Source organism: Acomys russatus, chromosome X (assembly GCF_903995435.1).
Source record: "Acomys russatus chromosome X, mAcoRus1.1, whole genome shotgun sequence".
Classification (NCBI taxonomy): domain Eukaryota; kingdom Metazoa; phylum Chordata; class Mammalia; order Rodentia; family Muridae; genus Acomys; species Acomys russatus.
Genome location: NC_067169.1, coordinates 30,950,595 through 30,968,205, shown reverse-complemented (window position 1 = coordinate 30,968,205; position 17,611 = coordinate 30,950,595). Strand labels below are relative to the sequence as shown.

The following is a 17,611-nucleotide window of genomic DNA, read 5'->3' as shown; positions in this document are numbered from 1 at the left end:
CCCTTCCCCATTCAGGTCCCTCCCTCCTCCTTTCTCCCTGTCCCACCCCTCCTCCCATCTCTTCTCTCCCATCTTCCCCCTTCTTTTCCATCTACTTCTCCTCTCCCCATCCCTTCCCTCCTCCCATCTCTCTTCTTACTCCCCTCCTCTTTTCCATTCCTCTCCCTCCTCCCTGGCCCCCTTCTGTGTTCCTCTTCTCTCCCATCCCTCCTCCCCATAACCTTCCCATCTCTCTTGTTCCTCCCCCTTCACTTCACACTCCCCACCCTCCTTTTATTCTCCCCCATCCCTCGCCACTCCTCCTCCCAGGTCTTCTCCAGAGGACTAAGTTTTAAAGTAGCGCGCCTTTAATAATAAGAGAAAAACTAAAACAGGTCAGACTGATTACTTTTATTTAAAACACGTCAAGTTATTGAAATGATGACTTCGTGTAAATTGTCCCTTAGGAGCAATTACATCGCTAAGGAAAAGTCTCTCTAGATGTTAATATGGAAAGACTCCTCCAGAGCAATTTGGTACTGAGTTTCCTCATCCATTTGAAGATTGACGAAATCTCCATAATCAAACTGATGCCTTTGGTTTAGATGACTAAGAAAATTTCTTGTCAGTTGGGTAGGGTCACCCCATGGAAGAGACAGGCAGATTGGACAAATAACTGGAACAAGGTGGCCTCGATGGCTGCGGTTGCAATGATCCAACAAATGCTGCCTGGTCATGTTAACTTCTTCGCACAGGGGACAATCGTAGGTAGGCTGGTTAGGTGGATTGGCACTGTCGTCTTCTTCATGATAAGTCTCCGCATTTTCCGAGATGGATGCCTCGTTGCTGCTGTTACCCACGGAATCTGGAGACATTTGAAAAGTTGGAGCAGTTGAAGAAGCTCCAGCTCCGAATTCATCTTGGTACTTTTCGCAAGTTTTGTAGTGCTGTCTCATGCGATAGAGTTCAACCCGTTGGGAACAACACCGACAGTTTCCTGGAAAACTTTTCATGATGGTTTCAAGATCCAGGGCCCTCTCTGGACATCCTCGTTCTCTCCTGGTCACATTTCCACGGCACAGGGGGCAGTGGATCCGGCTTTCCTTCATTGCAGACAGGAAACATTTTCGGCAGAAGACGTGCTGACAGGCCGCGACCCGAACTGGCGTCTTAAATACTTCTTGGCAGATGGGACAGTAGAAATCATCTTCCGTGTAAGGCGAGGAGGCTGACTCTTCCTCGGCCATGGTGGTAACGGGTGGAGGCCCAAGGCGATGGCGGCTCGCGGCTGGCGGCTGCCGAGGTGACGGTGGCAGCCGGGAGCTCGACTTACTCGGTCGTCTCCCAGTGGCGCTTTAGGTCAGGCTGCCTCTCTCCGGGGGCGATCGGTGGACAGGTGGCCCCGCGCGCGGTCCGATTTCAGCACGTTTCAGTCCGGCAGTTGACTGTGCTTTGGAGCAGTAGATCTCTAGCGAGTGAAGGGTGGCGCGCTGTTCTTATGTGCCCCAAGACCCGCCAAACCCGAAGCTCATGGTAATGAGGATCTCACCCACTCTGCCAGCAGCCTTCCCGCGGCTGAATGCAGCCTGACTGCTGCTGCTTGGCTGATGGTCACTGCGGAGTGGCTAACCGCACAAGAGCCGGAGGCGGGGTCATTAGGACGGCCTCCATAGCAACCAGCGCGTCGCGCCTTCAGCTGGTTGTGACGTAAGCGGCCAGGTCCGTTTACTAAGATTTTTTTTAAGTCCAGCTGGGCCTGGTGGCGCAGGCTTGTAATCCGAGCCAGTAAGGGAGGCTGAGGCAGGACAATCGCGAGTTCAAGGCCAGACTGGGCAACGTAGGGAGCCCTTGTCTGGAAAAAGTAAAAAGAGGTCTGCAGATACAGCTCTGTAATTCGGTTGCATGAACAAAATGCTATGTTTAATCCCTAGCTCTGCATAAAGTCCCCCAAGTGACTAATTGATTCTTCTATGTGGCAAATTAAAGACCACTACTAACAAGCTACTGTGTCTACGTAGGCATATCGGCTCTCCTTACATACACCAAGTTTCTTTACTCTTCACCTACACACACACACACACACACACACACACACACACACACACACACACACACACGAACTGGCCCTGCAAATTTTAAAAGACCAACAAAGAAAGAGTTAAGTGCATCATTTAAAAGTCCTAGCAAGACTATTATCTTCATTAATTCATTGTTTCAATTCTCTCCTTTCATTAATGGGAACTGAGATACGTATCAGTCCTTAAACTTGACAGGTGAGGATGATACATCCAAGGCAGAAGTCTACAAGCCAAATAGCTGGCCTCTTATCAGCCCCCTGCCTTAGAATTTTCCAATTTGTGCTGCAAACGTAAGCAAGGAATTGTGTGAGGTTAACTATAAGCTTGAGAAATTATCCATTCTGAGGCTGAGGCAGGGGATATGTTTTCTCTCATGTCACCGAACAAAATCAGTGATGTCCTCAATGATTTTACAACATTCACAGCCTGACCATTTGCCATCAACATGGATTTCTGAATGGAATCAGTGTCCCTAGTCACTTGGAGCCACTTGCAGTGATAGCACATGTCTTAGGAAGATTTTCTTTTTTGTTCACTTAAAAATTTCTCACCCAAGCATTAGGTAAAAATGTACCTTTTGCCTTCAGCATTGCTGCCTATCTTTCTATGTGGCACCATCTATGCTCCTGGGCACTCCTCTGAGGCTGCTCAGGTATGCTAAATCCAAAAGATGAACACACACACACACACACACACACACACGCACACACACAGAGAGAGGGGGGGGGTGGGAGGGGGGAGAGAGAGAGGTGGGAGGAAGTGTCGGGGGTACAAAAGACACTAAAAGGACAGAGGAGCTTAGTCCAAATTTGCCTCCTGCCTGACTTTATGCAAACCAAGAAATACTGAGAACTTCTGATTGCTCATCTATAAAGTGGCACCAGGAGCCTTGATTGAAACAGTTCACAGACTTCTGGAAATATCAAACGAGATTGTGTTTATGAAGCTATCCCAAACCTCTCCTCATACTCACAGTGCTTGTTCCCTGTTTTTACTGGTTACTAGATGCACCTATGAAATCAAGGGGAAAGAACAGAGCCAGAGATTCACCAATGGCTGATTCCTCTGCGGAACTATTTCCTAGCAAACAATGTCTTGTTAAACAGCTAGCTACCCAATATGCCATAACAGATATTCACAACTTCCCCACTTCCTACAGAATGTCTAAAATAATTGGTCTATAATATTTCAGAACTGTATTTCAGGCATCTCTGGATTTATGATATGCATAATGATTTCTACTATGGAGACTGAATCATCGCGGCCTCGTGCATCCTTCCAAGACTTTAGGCTTACGTTACTCTTTCTTTCAAAATCCCAAGCCTTGTTAGGAAATGTGCGTCTCTAAGCATAAGTGATGGGAGCAATATTCCACTGTTAACCTGAAGGTGACAGCTTAATAACCATTGATAATAAGCTTGGGATTTCTCTTCTCCGGCTCAGAGAGTAGAAATGCTTCCAGATTTGCTGTGCAGCTTCAGCAAGGTAGCATTGCTGCCACCAGTATTTTAAATGACACTACAGAAAGAGCTTTCCTACCCTGATCCAAAGGGAGCAGAAAGGCATGATGGCTCAAGTAAACAAGCAGCTGCTGACACTGCAGTTGTCCTAATCCTTTGCTGCCTCACATCACAGATAGCAGAAAAAAATGTTTCCCCATATTTCCTTGATGCTGATAGATGACCCAGCTCTGGCCAATGAGACAGTACTGAAATTTCTGGCTTCTTCTGCCTTCCATAGGGTGTAGCGTACTAAGAATATACAGTCAGACTATCTTGCTTTAAAGTTATTCAAATATAGGGTTGGTGAGGATCTTCTCCCAGTCTGTAGACTGTTGTTTTGTTCTGTTGACAATGCCCTTTGCTTTACAGAAGCTTTTCGGTTTCCTGAGGTCCCATTTATTAATTGTTGGTCTTAGAGCCTGAGCTGTTAGTATTCTGTTCAGGAAGTTTTCTCCTGTGCCAATGAGTTCTAGGCTCTTCCCCACTTTTTCTTCCAACAGATTTAGTGTGTCTGGGTTTATGTTGAGGTAATTATAATAAATTTAAATTTTGTAAAAAGTTATTTGAATAATTTCTTTTGTCTATGAGTTTATCATTAATTTACTATAACTGAATTTTATTTTATTGGGTTTTTATGTTAGGAAACAGTTTGTATATTTTGTTTAGAAGTGTGAAAGTGTTTACATGACTCCAAAGCCAATTCTACAAAATGGGGTATATAAGAAAGGTCAGGAAAAAAAGAAAAAGAAAAAGAAAAAGAAAAAGAAAAAGAAAAAGAAAAAGAAAAAGAAAGGTCAGTCCCAAGCTTTATCTTCCTTACTTAGCTTCCTATACCCTCCTATGTGTGACCATTTAGCAAGTTTCCTCCTGGACTGGAAAAGTGGCTCAATGTTTAAAAGTTTGTACTGCTCTTCCAGGATCCAAGTTGGTTCCTAGAACCCATGTCAGGCAGCTCATAACCACCTGTAACTCTAGCTCCAGGGCCTCCAACTCTGTCCTATGGCTTCCTTAAGCATCTGAACATTCAGACAAACAAATTCGCGTGCACATAAAGATAAAGCTTCAAAAACTTGCAAAATTGTTTTTGATACTGGGCTTATGATGTCTCCCTGGCTTGCCTAGTACTCACTATCTAAACAAAGCTGGTCTCAAATTTATGGCAATCCTTTTGCCTCTGTCACCTGAGTGCTGGGATTACAAGCATGCATTACTACACCCTAGACCCTTCTATATTTATCAATAGAAATTCTATGAAAAGGGTTTCCTTTTCCATTAGTTACTTTATCGAATATTTATTTATATCAGCATGGACTTTTTGGGAAAGTATTCTATTCATTGTATTTTATTCTGTGATTATTTGTTTAGTATCTCATATTGCCCCAGATAAGTGTGTTGAAAGCTTCAGCAGAGTTGGTAAAGCCAAAGTCCCAAATTCAGGGACCTCAAATGACTTAGCCACTTGTCTCAACATGCCAAAGAGATGCACTATGGTGAGTAGCAGAGAAAGTAACCTAAACATGGCCTCATTGAGAAGAACAGACTAAAAGGCTTCATGGCCCCCAACTATGTCTTCAAAGGGCTGACAGGAACTTTAAGAGTTTATAGGAGAGGCAAATAAGGGAGGGGATTGGTTGGGCTGGAGGTCTGACTGATCATTATCTTGGTTCTGCAAGGGGTTCAGGAGAAGCTGGTGACCCTGTCATCATTTGAGGAAAGCAATTTGGCTTCTCCTGGCTACCCTTGGATGATTACCCCTGTTCAAGGGTATAGCTTCAGTTCCCATTATAAGGTGTGTGTGTGTGGCACTCAGAGGAAGGATAGCAGGCTACCAAGAAGAGATTTGATACCCTATGAGCATATAAAGGGGGAGGAAGTCCCCCTCAGGCACAGTCATAGGGGAGGGGAGTAAGGGGAAAATAGAAGGGAGGGAAGAATGGGAGGATACAAGGGATGGGATAACCATTGAGATGTATCAAGAATAAATTAATAAGAAAATAATAAGGGGTGTGTGTGGGGTGTGTGTGTTTGAAAACTGTAAAGTAGGAAAACAAACAACTCAGTGAAAATGGACATAGACACAGGCCTGTAGTCCTAGCTCTCAGGAAGCTAAGACAGAAAGATCAGCATGAGTTCAAGACCCACCTAGCCTGTATGTAGCAAAACCCTGTCTGAAGAAAAATAAACAAAGAACAATATTTGAACAAGTACTTCACCAAAGAAGATATACAGGTGATGAATAAGCACATTAAAACAGGCATCATTGTTAGTCTCTTGAATATACAAATTCGAACCATGATGAGATACTACTATGCAACTATTCAAATGACCAAAATTGGGGCTAGAGAGGTTCCTTGACAGTTAAAAGCACTTACTGCTCTTGCAGAGGACCCAGGTTTAGTCCCCAACATCCATCGGGACAATCACAACTACAGTAACTATAGTTCTAAGAGGCATGTCTTCTGACATCCAATGGCTCCTGCACACATCTGATGGACAGACATACACTGGAGCACATCCACATAAAAGAAAATAAGTAGTTTTAAAGAATGTTTCAATTTTATGAGACAAAATCTGATACTATCACTAGAGTCAGGATGTGGAGGAGCCAGAACTGTTATCCATGGCCTTGAGCTCTGATATGTCACAGGAGACACTCTGGTAGTTTCTTATAAAGTCAAACATACATTTAATACACAATTCCATAAATGTGACTTCTTGAGATTTGCCCAAGGCAATATAACCTTATATGTACACAAAAATCTGCCATGGATATTTATATTGGCCTTATTCATAACTAGCGAACACTAGTATTCTCCATTAAAGAATCTATAAGCAAATTGTGGTTTAGCCATACAGCAAATGGTACTTGGCAATATCATAGGACAAACAACTGAAAAGTCCCACAGTGTGAATGGATCCTGAATGGTGGATGGAAATCAAAGGGGCTGTATTCTGCCCAATGCTATCTACATGACATGCTAGAGAAAGAAAAACTACAACAACAGAAACCAGCTTGTGATACCAGGAGCTGGGGTTAAGGGAGAGAATTATTAGAACCAGGCATCAAGCCTCCAGCCCCGAGCACAGGGACTCATGGCTCACGGCTACAGTAACAATACAGTAACAGTACAGCCTGGGCAATATAATGACTTCTGGACTGAGCTACAGTATGCAACCCATCCCCCCCCCAAAATTAAATAGACAAAAGACACAAAAGTACAAAAAAGAGATTGTCCAGAGGAAGAAAGGAAAACAATGGGAGAGGAAGGGGAGCAAAAAAAAGTCAAAACTACATGGCATACTATATAAATTAGTATGCATTTTAAAAAAATGATGAAATCAAAGCCAGAGGCCTAGGGATTTGCCTCGGTGGCAGAGTGCTTGCTTGGCTTGCCCAAGACCTTGGGTTCCATTCACAATACTGAAAAAGCAAAGCAAGCAAACAAAAAGCTAGGCATGGTAGCATACTCCTATAAGGTCAGCACTTGGTAGCCTGAAGCAGGAGGAAAAGAGAGAAAAGAAGGAGGGAGGAGGGACAAAGAGAGGGAGAGAGGAGAAGGGAAGGAGCAAAAGAAGAAACAAGGGAAATGGGCAGAAAGAAGTCTTTTGTGGTGATGGGAATGTGTATGTTGTTAGTCATGGTAGTTATAGGACTGTTAGAGGTACTATGCCATGGTAGTTACATGTTCGTCAAATCTCCTAGTCCAAGACACCAAGAACGTTTAATTCCCCTACATATAATTTAGTGTTTGGCAGAGGAAGGGGAAGAAAAGAACAAAGAAGAAGGCAGATACAAAATAAAATCAACCTCTAAAACTGTAATCCTGATTTTGTCTTGTCAAATGCTTCCCACAACACTGTAATTATCCAATTTATTTATCTATAAGGATAAGTATGCCTTTTCCGGTACTGTGATTGTGGGCCCTGAAATAGCCTTGAAACATCATGTGGACAAAGTCCCTTGTATATCTGGGCCAGGGTTTTACAAGAAAGGATGAGCAAACTGGTTGCTTTTCTATGCTAGTGAAAGGTGCAGGGCATAAACCCTGTTAGGAAGCTTAAGGCTGGAGCTCTGAGAGTCTTAATTTAAGAGACACAGGTGGGCTGATGACACCCTCTGAATAGAAGGCAGGAAATATTGCCCAGCTTTGTTCAAGTCAGTGAGTCATTTTGAGCGAATCTGTTCAGAACAGCAATTCCTTAGGGCAATGGGCATCACTCATTACTGAGGCTGGGAAGAAATGCCAACCCACTCAGAGGCACAGTTTTCTCTTCTGTCCCCTTGTAAACCTGAAAGCAGGCATGTTTCTTATCTTTCTGTCCTTCTCCCTTCCTTTGATCAGGCCTTTCTATCAAGCCCAGATTTCCTCAGTGCCTATTTTCTACTGACCAAGCAAGAGGCTGGTCAACTACAGTCCGGAGAGACAAAAAAGCTGAAGATAAAAGCAAAACTCACACTCTAGCACCGACCCTAGCCCGCTCAGTGACCTGTGCTACCATACACAAACAATAAGAGCCTGGCTGCTAATGAGCCCTAGGTGCCTAACTTCAAATGGCCAGTCTCAAGGAGAAAGAGTGTTATCAAACTTGCTTCCTCAATCCCTGCTTGTTTCGTGGTTCTTCTTGCTGTATGCAATTTTTTTATTTATGTGTAATAATATAAATGTATATGCCAAAAATCAAATCAAACAAAATCTTTAGGAAAAAAAACTTGCTTCCTGATATCAGCAAGATGGCTCAGCTGGTGAAGATGCTTGCAGACATACCCGCCTAGCTTTGTCACACCCTTGGCTCCCATGTGGTGGTGGAAGAGATAGCAAATTCTGAATGTTGGCCCCTGGCCTCCACATACATGCACACAACAAATAAACACAACTTAAAAACAAAATAAGTCACTTCCTAAGAAGGTAGTGAGCTACCCAGGCATATCTCTTACCTATCCAACTAAGAGCCCACACAAAGGACCCATGAGGTAAGGCCAGGCAGTTTTACTGCTATAAAAGGACCCCACTGAAAGGAGATAGTCTTCTGTGTCTCTTTTTTTTCTCTCTGTCTTTTTGTGTCTTTGCCTCTCTGTCTGTCTATCTGTCTGTCTGTCTGTCTCTCTGTCTCTGTCTCTCTCTCTCTTTGTGTGTGTCTCTGTCTCTGTGTCTCGCTCTCTTTGTGTGTCTCTGTCTCTATCTGTCTCTGTCTGTCACTTTCTCTCTGTCTCTGTGTGTGTGTGTCTCTCTCTCTGTGTCTCCCTTTGTGTGTGTCTCTTTCTGTCTCTGTCTCTCTGTCTCTGTCTCTCTCTCTCGTGTGTGTGTGTGTGTGTGTGTGTGTGTGTGTGTACGCGCACGTGCATTTCTCAATACACATTAAACTCTTATTTTAGTTCTGGTCTGATAAACATACCTCCCCCACGTCCTCCTTAAACTCCTCTTTTGCAGCCCAGCCTTTGGTGGCCTGGCTAGGGAGCTGTCCTCTTGCCCCCACTGTTTCTTTCCTTTCCTCTTTTCTTTCCTTTGCCCTCATTTTTCTTTACTTTGCTCAGCTGACCTTTGCCTGGGTTAGAAGGGCCTCCTGACTGGGAGCCCACATTAAGGAATTCCTTTCAGCATGCTATGCCAGGGTAAGGGGCTACTTTCCTTCCTTCTGGAAGCCCCCTCATCTCAGTATATAGCACCCGGACAGGGGCAGCTCATCCAACATGTGTAGTCTCTTCCTAGTCCCACCTCAGCACTGGCACCTGCTCTTTAAAGCAGGAGGTAGCAGGACCTACTGATGATAGTGTTGAGACTTGCCATACTCCCTTTGCCGACAAATTTTCTCTGCTCCTATAAGCAGCCCAGTTTCCACTTTCTCCAGCACAATGGAGTCCTTTTTCCTCACAGCTGATCAGTGAGAAGTTTTAGGTTGTGAGTCAGACCAGCCTGAGCAACAGCAGGAGTTTAAGGAGTAAAGGCAGGTCCACTTCCATGGCTAGATGGGTTCTTTATCTTGGGTTCCCCCAGACGAAGAGTCAGTAAGGAGAAGTAGAGTCTCATTTCTGACAACAGGGGAAGTCTGTGGCCCCTAAAGAGCACCCCCAGACTAAGTGTTATACCTCAAGTAGGACCCACAATGGATCTTGCACCTTCTAGCCCTTTGACTCACCCCTGGGGGAAGTAGTCGCAAACCTGGTCTGCTTGATTCCACAGGCCCTAACCTAAAATGCCATCAAGTCCCTCCCCACCATGTGAGTGGCTTTCAATCTAGTTCCCTGACCGCCTGACCATGTTTTAGGACACTAACTGGTTTATTTCTTGTTTTAAAAGGTTTATTTTATTTTTAATTGTTTGAGTGACTGAGTGAGTGAGTTTGTGTGTGTGTGTGTGTGTGTGTGTGTGTGTGTGTGTGCGCGCACGTGCGGTGTATTGTATGTGTCTGCCTGTGTGTGTGTGTGCATTGTAGGAGATGGTGTGTGTATGAATGTATGTGTATACGTGTGTGGTATATTGTATGTGTTTTATGTGTGAGTGTATATGTGATGTATTGTATTATGTGCATGTGGTGTGTGTGTGTGTGGTGTATTATGGAAGATGGTGTGTGTTCATGTGTGGTATATTGTGTTGTGGTGCTGTGTGTGTGTGGTGTATTATGGGAGATGGTGTGTGTTTGTGTGTGGTATATTGTGTTGTGGTGGTATGTGTGTGTGTGGTATGTGTGTAGCATATTATGAGGGTATGTTTGAGTATATGTGTATGTGTGGTGTATTGTGTGTAGTGTGTATGTGTATGCATGTGTATGTGAGTGTGGTGTGTGTGAGTGTGTGTTTGTATGAGTCTGGTATATTGTGCATGTGGGGCTTGGTCTGTGTATACATATGTGTGTGGTATATATGTGTGTGTAAGTGTGTATGGTGTATTGTGTGTGTGTGTGTGTGTCGGTATACACACACATGCACAACCATATAAAAGCATGTACCTGAGAAGGCGAGGAGAGTGTATCAGATTCCCTAGAATTGTAGTTAAACAGGTGATTACAAACCACACATGGATGGTGAGAACTCAAACCAGATCCCTTGGAAGAGCCATAGTGCTCTTAACCACTGAGCTATGTTTCTAGTTTCTAGCTTTCTTCTTTAACCTAAGTCTAGACAAAAAGCTTCATTTCCTATGTTTTGCCTTCCCCAGACTTCTCTCAGTCCTGAGGTTCAACTGTTGTATTTGAGATATAAATTTTCTACCTTGCTTCTAAAAGTGTACTTCGATTTAATGTAATTATATGTTCTTTGAATTTCTTTTTAAAGCATACATAATTACTAACATGTTATCATTTATGTGTCATTTTGCCTGCTGACCTCTTTGTTAGCTTGTGTGTATGATTTGGTATCTTTGTTATCAATATATGTTTCCATGTGCTCCCTTTATGTATATGTTATATGGTATGTTAACATGATAAAGTTCCCCAAAAAGGGTTTGATTCAAGTAGGTCTATATGTAAAAAAGCAAACAAACAAAAAACTTGCAAATTTAGTCTAAATTCCTTTTAATTCATGACTTACACAAATATAACAAACTAATTATTTTAAATGTATATTTTAAAAAGATAACTTGGCCTCATACACTGTCACTAGACAAGTTAAATGTTTTGTTTTGTTTCGTTTGTCTGTCTGTTTGAGGCAAGATATCACTGTGTAAGCCTGGTGGTCTGGAACTTGCTGTGTAGACCAGATTGGCCTGGAGATCTGCCTACCTCTGCCTCCCCAGTGCTGGAATTAAAGGTATGCAATGTCATGCCAAGCAGTTTTGGTTTTTCTGTTATTGTTATTTTAAACTTAAAATTATATCAGGAATTTTTAAAGGAAAAATAAGAGTATGAAACTGTAAGTGTGAGAAAGAGATAGAAAATTGACAAGAGTAGACATTTCTAGTAATAATAACGCTTTGAGATGAGAAAGGAGTTTACCTTTCACTCTCCCCCTCTCCCTCGCCTCCACCCCCCCCCTCAGAATCTCTCTCTCTCTCTCTTCCCTCCTCCTCTTTCTCTCTCTCTCTCTCTCTGTCTTTCTTTCTTGAGAAAGGGTTTCTCTGTGTAGCCCTGGCTATCCTGAACTCACTCTGTAGACCAGGCTGGCCTCGAACTAAGATTCACCTGCCCCCCAACCCCCCGCCCCCGGCCTCTTGAGTGCTGTTGAAGGCCTGCACCACCACCTCCCAGCAGGATTTTAAATTTTGTCAAGATTAATAAGTCTAATTTTTCCTGAATTTGCCAGGCTCCATTCAAGTTAAGAACACTGAGTCTTAACAAAGTCAGGATTCACTTCAAACTCTCCTCAGTTCTGGTCAAGCTGTATCTAACTGTTAGACAACAGCTAAATTTGAAACTACAATTAAGTCTTCAAAAACTACAATTAAGTCTTCAAGAGGTGGAACTGGCTCTGAGAATGTTGAACATTCATGCTTAGCAGCCCAAACCAATTCAGATAAAAGGGCTAAGAGAGCACTCAATACTTTGGCCTTTGCCTTCCAAGGTCAGCCAGCTTCCAGGCAACCAGGCTGACAACAGGATATTTTTAAAAGTGTCCTGGAGCTACAGGAAGTCACCTGTCCTCTTGATCAACCATGGAGACTACTGCAGATAACCTCTAACCAGTGTGCATTCTGCAAAAATAAGAGAATCATTACTGAGAAAATCTCCACAGTGTTTCCAAGGGAGGCCAAGTGGTCCAAAATTCCATGACCCATCCCAAGAAATGACATGATGGAAAAAGTATCCCCAAGGAGCCCTAAATGACTAGCAAAAAAAGTTAAGTTTTGACCCCCTACATGGCCTTAAGCACCCAATGGAAAAGTATAACCAATAATAATTAATAATATTATAAAATGAAATTCTACCAGCCCCAAACATGAATTTTCATGTTAACCTAAGAACCCAGTGCTCTTAAAAGCTGGTTAAACTAGGGACTCAGTGCTCTTAAAAGCCTCACAAAGACTGTCATACAAGCAACCAGATTCGGCCAGTTAAAACACCCTAAAGGCCTTTTCAAGTACAATAAAGGCTGTCCAACTCCAGGGAGTTACTAATTGTGTTTTCTATCTGGGATAAAAACCTATACTTATAAAACACTCAAAATGGGATGTGAGACTGTCTTATTAGAGCAGGAAAACAACCATTCTCTCTTCCAACTGGTCTTGAGGGCCAAAGTCCAAGAAATAAATATGATCCTTTGATACATTTTCAAACCATCCAAATTAGAGGTGCTTTGATAAATGTCAGGCCACCTTTATGTATATATACTCCACTAGGAAAAAATTCACTACCATTTAAAAATGATTCTGGCTGAAGAGATGGCCCAGTGGCTAAAGGCACCTGTCACCAAGCCTGACAAGCTAGCTTCAGTCCCTGGTACCCACTTGGTGGAAGGAGTGAACAGGCCTTTACCCTACACATGTGCACATACAGACACACACGAATTAAAGAAATAAAATGTTATTATTTATTTCAAGGTGGCCTAGTGGGATTACTAATATATGAACTCTGCATATATAGAACTCAAACTCTAAAACCTCATCTATTGGTATTGTTTAAAATGCCCAGCACAGCTAGGTCTGTCATGGTCATCCTCAGGCTTGTCCTACACTGTCTGGACTTTTCCTCAGTCTTCAAAACAAATCTTTAAATTTCTCCTAGGCAGGTGGCACAGATCTCAGAGGACCCCAGAGGACCTCCTAGAGGACCCTCCAAAGGACCCCAGAGCAACCACTGATAGACTCCAATGGATCATCTCTAAGCCTATCTCCTAGGTTGGTTCCCTCTGGCCTCATACAGACCACCAAAATAATAAAAACCAAGCCTCTGCCCCATGACACAGCAGGTTCTTGCCTTCCTGCTCTCCTCTTTCAAGGGTTAAACTTTTCTTTCCTGACAGGGCTACTGCTTTGTCTTTGTTTAGCCAGAGTTTCAATCATTGTTTAGATAAATGTGCCCATGGTTTGTCTCTCCTACAGTGCGTATTCATCATTAAAACTTTTATATCAATTCTGGTCTGATAGCTACTTTTAACCCCCGCACTGGGATACTTGTTCCAGGCAGAGAACAGCCCAAGGCCACAGTCTGCTTGGTCCCTGCATTTGTGTGCCATTTGAGTGAAGTGAAGGACTTTTTTTTTTTTTTTTTTTTTTTTTTTTTTTTTTACATTTTTAATGACTGGGAAAACATCAAAGAACAATAATATTCAAGAGTTGTAAAAAATATGTGAAATTTCAGTTTTGTTGTCTGTAAATGGAGTTTACCTGGAACATAAGCAGATTTCTGCATTGTATGTGACTGCTTCAACGGCAGTTAGAGTCAATGGCAAAGCTGAGAAGCTTCTAGATGAACCATATGATTTACAGAGCCTAAAATATTTACCTGGCCTTCTGCTGTTAAAATTTTTAAAGAGAGGAAGTAGCCAGCTACTGATTTGGACGTTTTTATTCTGTTGTCTCTGTGTTGATGTCCATACAGTTATAAAAAGGCTCAGCTGCATCCCTCCATGTTCCATCATGTCATGTAATGTCATAATATCTAGTTACTCCAGCACAATACTTCCTGCTGCAGCTAAGCGGGGTAAAGAGACATAGCATTGCAACAGGGAAAGAGATTATGAGGAAAGCATCAGATCCCTCATTTCTGAAACTATCCACTTTAGACTAGGTAGAACCCTTTATAGTCATAGGCTGTCCACTCACAGATTCAAATAACTATTGGCCAACAAGGTTTCTCTGTGTAGCATTGGCTATCCTGGACTTGCTTTGTAGACCAGGCTGGCCTTGAACTCACCAAGATCCTCTTGCCTCTGCCTCCCTGAGTGCTGGGGTTACAGGGGTGTGTCACCATACCCAGCTAAGTGCACATTCTTATGATAAATTTGTAGCCCCCCAAAATATGACTATTCACTAAATATTACTAGAGTCACTCAACTCAAAAACAATCCATCAACATCCAATTTAAGGAAGCGTTTAACTGCCATCTCCAAAGCTCTGAGGATGAGTTTTACCCATTCTAGGCATTTCACTCACTATTTTTGCTCTAGAATCACTCTGATTCTCTTCTGATACTAATCACTGTATGAGGCAAGATGATATGGCAAAGAATGCTTGCATGAGTAAACATCAAACCCCGACCCAGATCTAGCCAATGGACAGGACATTCTCCACAGTTGAGTGGAGAGTGGGTTATGACTTTCACATGAACTCTGGTACCTCACATTTGACCATGTCCCCTGGATGGGGAGACCTGGTGGCACTCAGAGGAAGGATAGCAGGCTACCAAGAAGAGACTTGATACCCTATGAGCATATACAGGGGGAGGAAGTGCCCCTCAGGCACAGTCACAGAGGGGAGTAGGGGGAAAGTGGGAGGGAGGGAAGAATGGGAGGATACAAGGGATGGGATAACAACTGAGATGTAACAAGAATAAATTATTAAAAAGGAAAAAAAGAATGTCTGCGTGTATTCAGAACATAAGTATCAATACTTAAATGTTGATCCTACCACTTTACATTGGATGAGTTTTCTAACACCTTAAAGCACTGATGTCCTTGTCTGTGGAATGGCAATGAAAATTACATCTTATGGGACTTCTGTAAGGTTGTGATAATTGATGAATGCATCATGATTAGATGATGATGATGATATTAGTTTTCATTTTATCTTTTTGCCTGTTTCCCTTCCTCAGCTTCACTAAAATAGTTTAACCACTATTGAGAAAGTCAATCTTTTAAAGAGTTTTTCTTAATCAGAGTGGATAGCAGATCATTAAAAATATCAATTGATTAAACTTTTTGATTAATTATTCCTATATGCTCATTTGACTAATATTCAGTCCCCAAGCAAACACTAAACAGATTAGATTGCTTTCATTCTGTGTTAACAAAAATAGTTTCATTTTCAATTAGCAAGGTCAAAGATATCTCACTAACCAGAGATGATGATCAATTAATTATGAGCTACACTGCAATAAAGAGAAGATCTTTGATTTCTTTCCACAGTCTTATTATCGTTGAACAACATTATTGGTCAGGCATGGGAGCTCCTGCCTATAAGCTCTGCACCTGGAAAACTGACATAAGAGGATCCTCATGAATTCAAGGTGAGCCTGAGCCGCATAGTGAGGTCCTGTCTCAAACAAAACAAACAAACAAGGATTGATAGATTTTATGAGTTTGATTTTAAAATTCAATTTAACAATTTCAATGAAAAGGATGGCAAGATGGCTCATCAGGAGAAGTACTTAGAGCACAAGCTTGACAGGCTGAGCTTGACCCCTGGGAGCCACCCTGGAATGAGAGGATTGGCTATACAAAGCTTTCCTCTGATTCTACATGCTTTCAGCGGCACCCATGTGCACACACACACACACACACAAATCATATACACACACGCAGTAATGAATAAAATAAGACTTTAAAGAATAACCAGTGAAATGACTCAGAAGGTAAAAGCACTTGACACCAAACCTGGTGACCCGAGTTCAACCTCTGAGACCCACATGGTAGAAGGTGAGAACCATCAATTTCCAAAAATTGTTCTCTGATCTCCACACATGCACTGAAATATGTACAGGCTCACAAACATATGCACATACAATAGATAGAAAAGTGAAATGAAAATATTAAAAAATTAAGGAATAAAACAATTTTCTTTAAGAAAAAAATTTAAGGTCATAAAAGGAAAAATGCAAATAGACGATGGCATGTCATGTAATCCCAGCTACTGAGAAGGCTGAGACAGAAGAGTTGTAAGTTTGAGGCTGTGCTGGTTAGTCATTTGTGAACTTGACACAAGCCAGGGTCATCTGGGAAAAGAAGGCTTCTATTGAGAAAACATTTCCATCAGATTGACCTCTAAGGAAGTCTGAAGAGCATTTTTCTGATTGATTGGGGAGGGCCCAGTCCATTGAAGGTGAAGGTGGTCCTAGGTGCTATAAGAAAGCAGGCTGAGGGCTAGAGAGATGGCTCAGAGGTTAAGGGCATTGACTGCTCTTCCAAAGGTCCTGAGTTCAATTCCCAGCAACCACATGGTGGCTCACAACCATCTACACTGAGATCTGATGCCTTCCTCTGGCCTGCAGGCATACATGCAGGCAGAACATTGTATAAAATAATAAATAAATCTTTAAAAAAAAAAAAAAGAAAAGAAAGCAGGCTAAGCAGGCTGAGCAGGCCAGTAAGAACATTACTGTTTACATGCTTTTTGCTTCAGTTCCCGCGTCCAGGTTCCTGTTTGAGCTCCTGTTCTGAGTTCCCTCAGTGATAGACTGTGGTCAAAATGTGTAAACTAAATAAACCTTTTCCTTTCCAAATTACTTTTGGTCATGGCCTTTATCACAGCAATAGAAATCTAACTAACATGGATGCCACCCTGAGCAGGTAAGACCTTGTCTCAAAATTAAAATCACATAAATTAATTAATGAGTGAATGAATGAATAACGAATCAATAGAGGAAAATGATACGTAACCCAGTGACAGAGAACTTATCTAGCATATCCCAGGCCTTGCATTCAATCCACAAACCCACAATAAGTGATAAAGAAAGAAAAATAACAGAAAAAGAGACAAACACAACTTGATCCAGTTGCTGCAGTGAATCATGTCAACTCTGATGCACTTAAGTGCTCATCTGATTGATGTTGGAGAAGAAATGTAATCTGTTTACATTCAGAAACCCTACTATTATAAGCACTCTTCGAAGCACTGCCTTTGGTTATTGTTTTTGTTTGTGTATTGTTTTTGCATACAAAGTCTCACTCTGTAGCCCAAACTGATAGCAATCCTCCTGCCTCAGTCCTGTAAAATGTTGGAATTAAAGGCATGAGACAAGCCACCACAATGGCTTGATATTGGAGTACTAATACAATGGAACAGTGTTTTGCTCTTGACAGAGATTCAGGACTAATGAAAAATAAGGATTGCACACACCTAGGCTTCCTTTCAAACACTGTGCCATGGGTAGAAGAGGTATGTTAATGCTGACAGGCGGTACCAATTGGGAAGATAGCTATAAGTAGCAAGTTCAATAGTGACTAATTGCACTGTCACTTTCAAC

General features: G+C 42.3%; 1 protein-coding gene across 1 annotated transcript; it reads right to left on the bottom strand.

The window, feature by feature from the left end:
* Positions 1-389: 389 nt before the first annotated feature.
* On the bottom strand, positions 390-1,235 carry LOC127185785 (E3 ubiquitin-protein ligase RNF138-like). The gene has a single exon (XM_051142340.1). The coding sequence runs from the start codon at positions 1,224-1,226 to the stop codon at positions 477-479; it is 750 nt and encodes a 249-aa protein (XP_050998297.1). The 5' UTR covers positions 1,227-1,235; the 3' UTR covers positions 390-476.
* Between the last annotated feature and the right edge of the window lie 16,376 nt (positions 1,236-17,611).

What these genes read in the sequence shown, in the direction of transcription:
- LOC127185785 (XM_051142340.1), bottom strand. Translation starts at nt 1,226, where the DNA reads ATGGCCGAGGAAGAGTCAGCCTCCTCGCCTTACACGGAAGATGATTTC.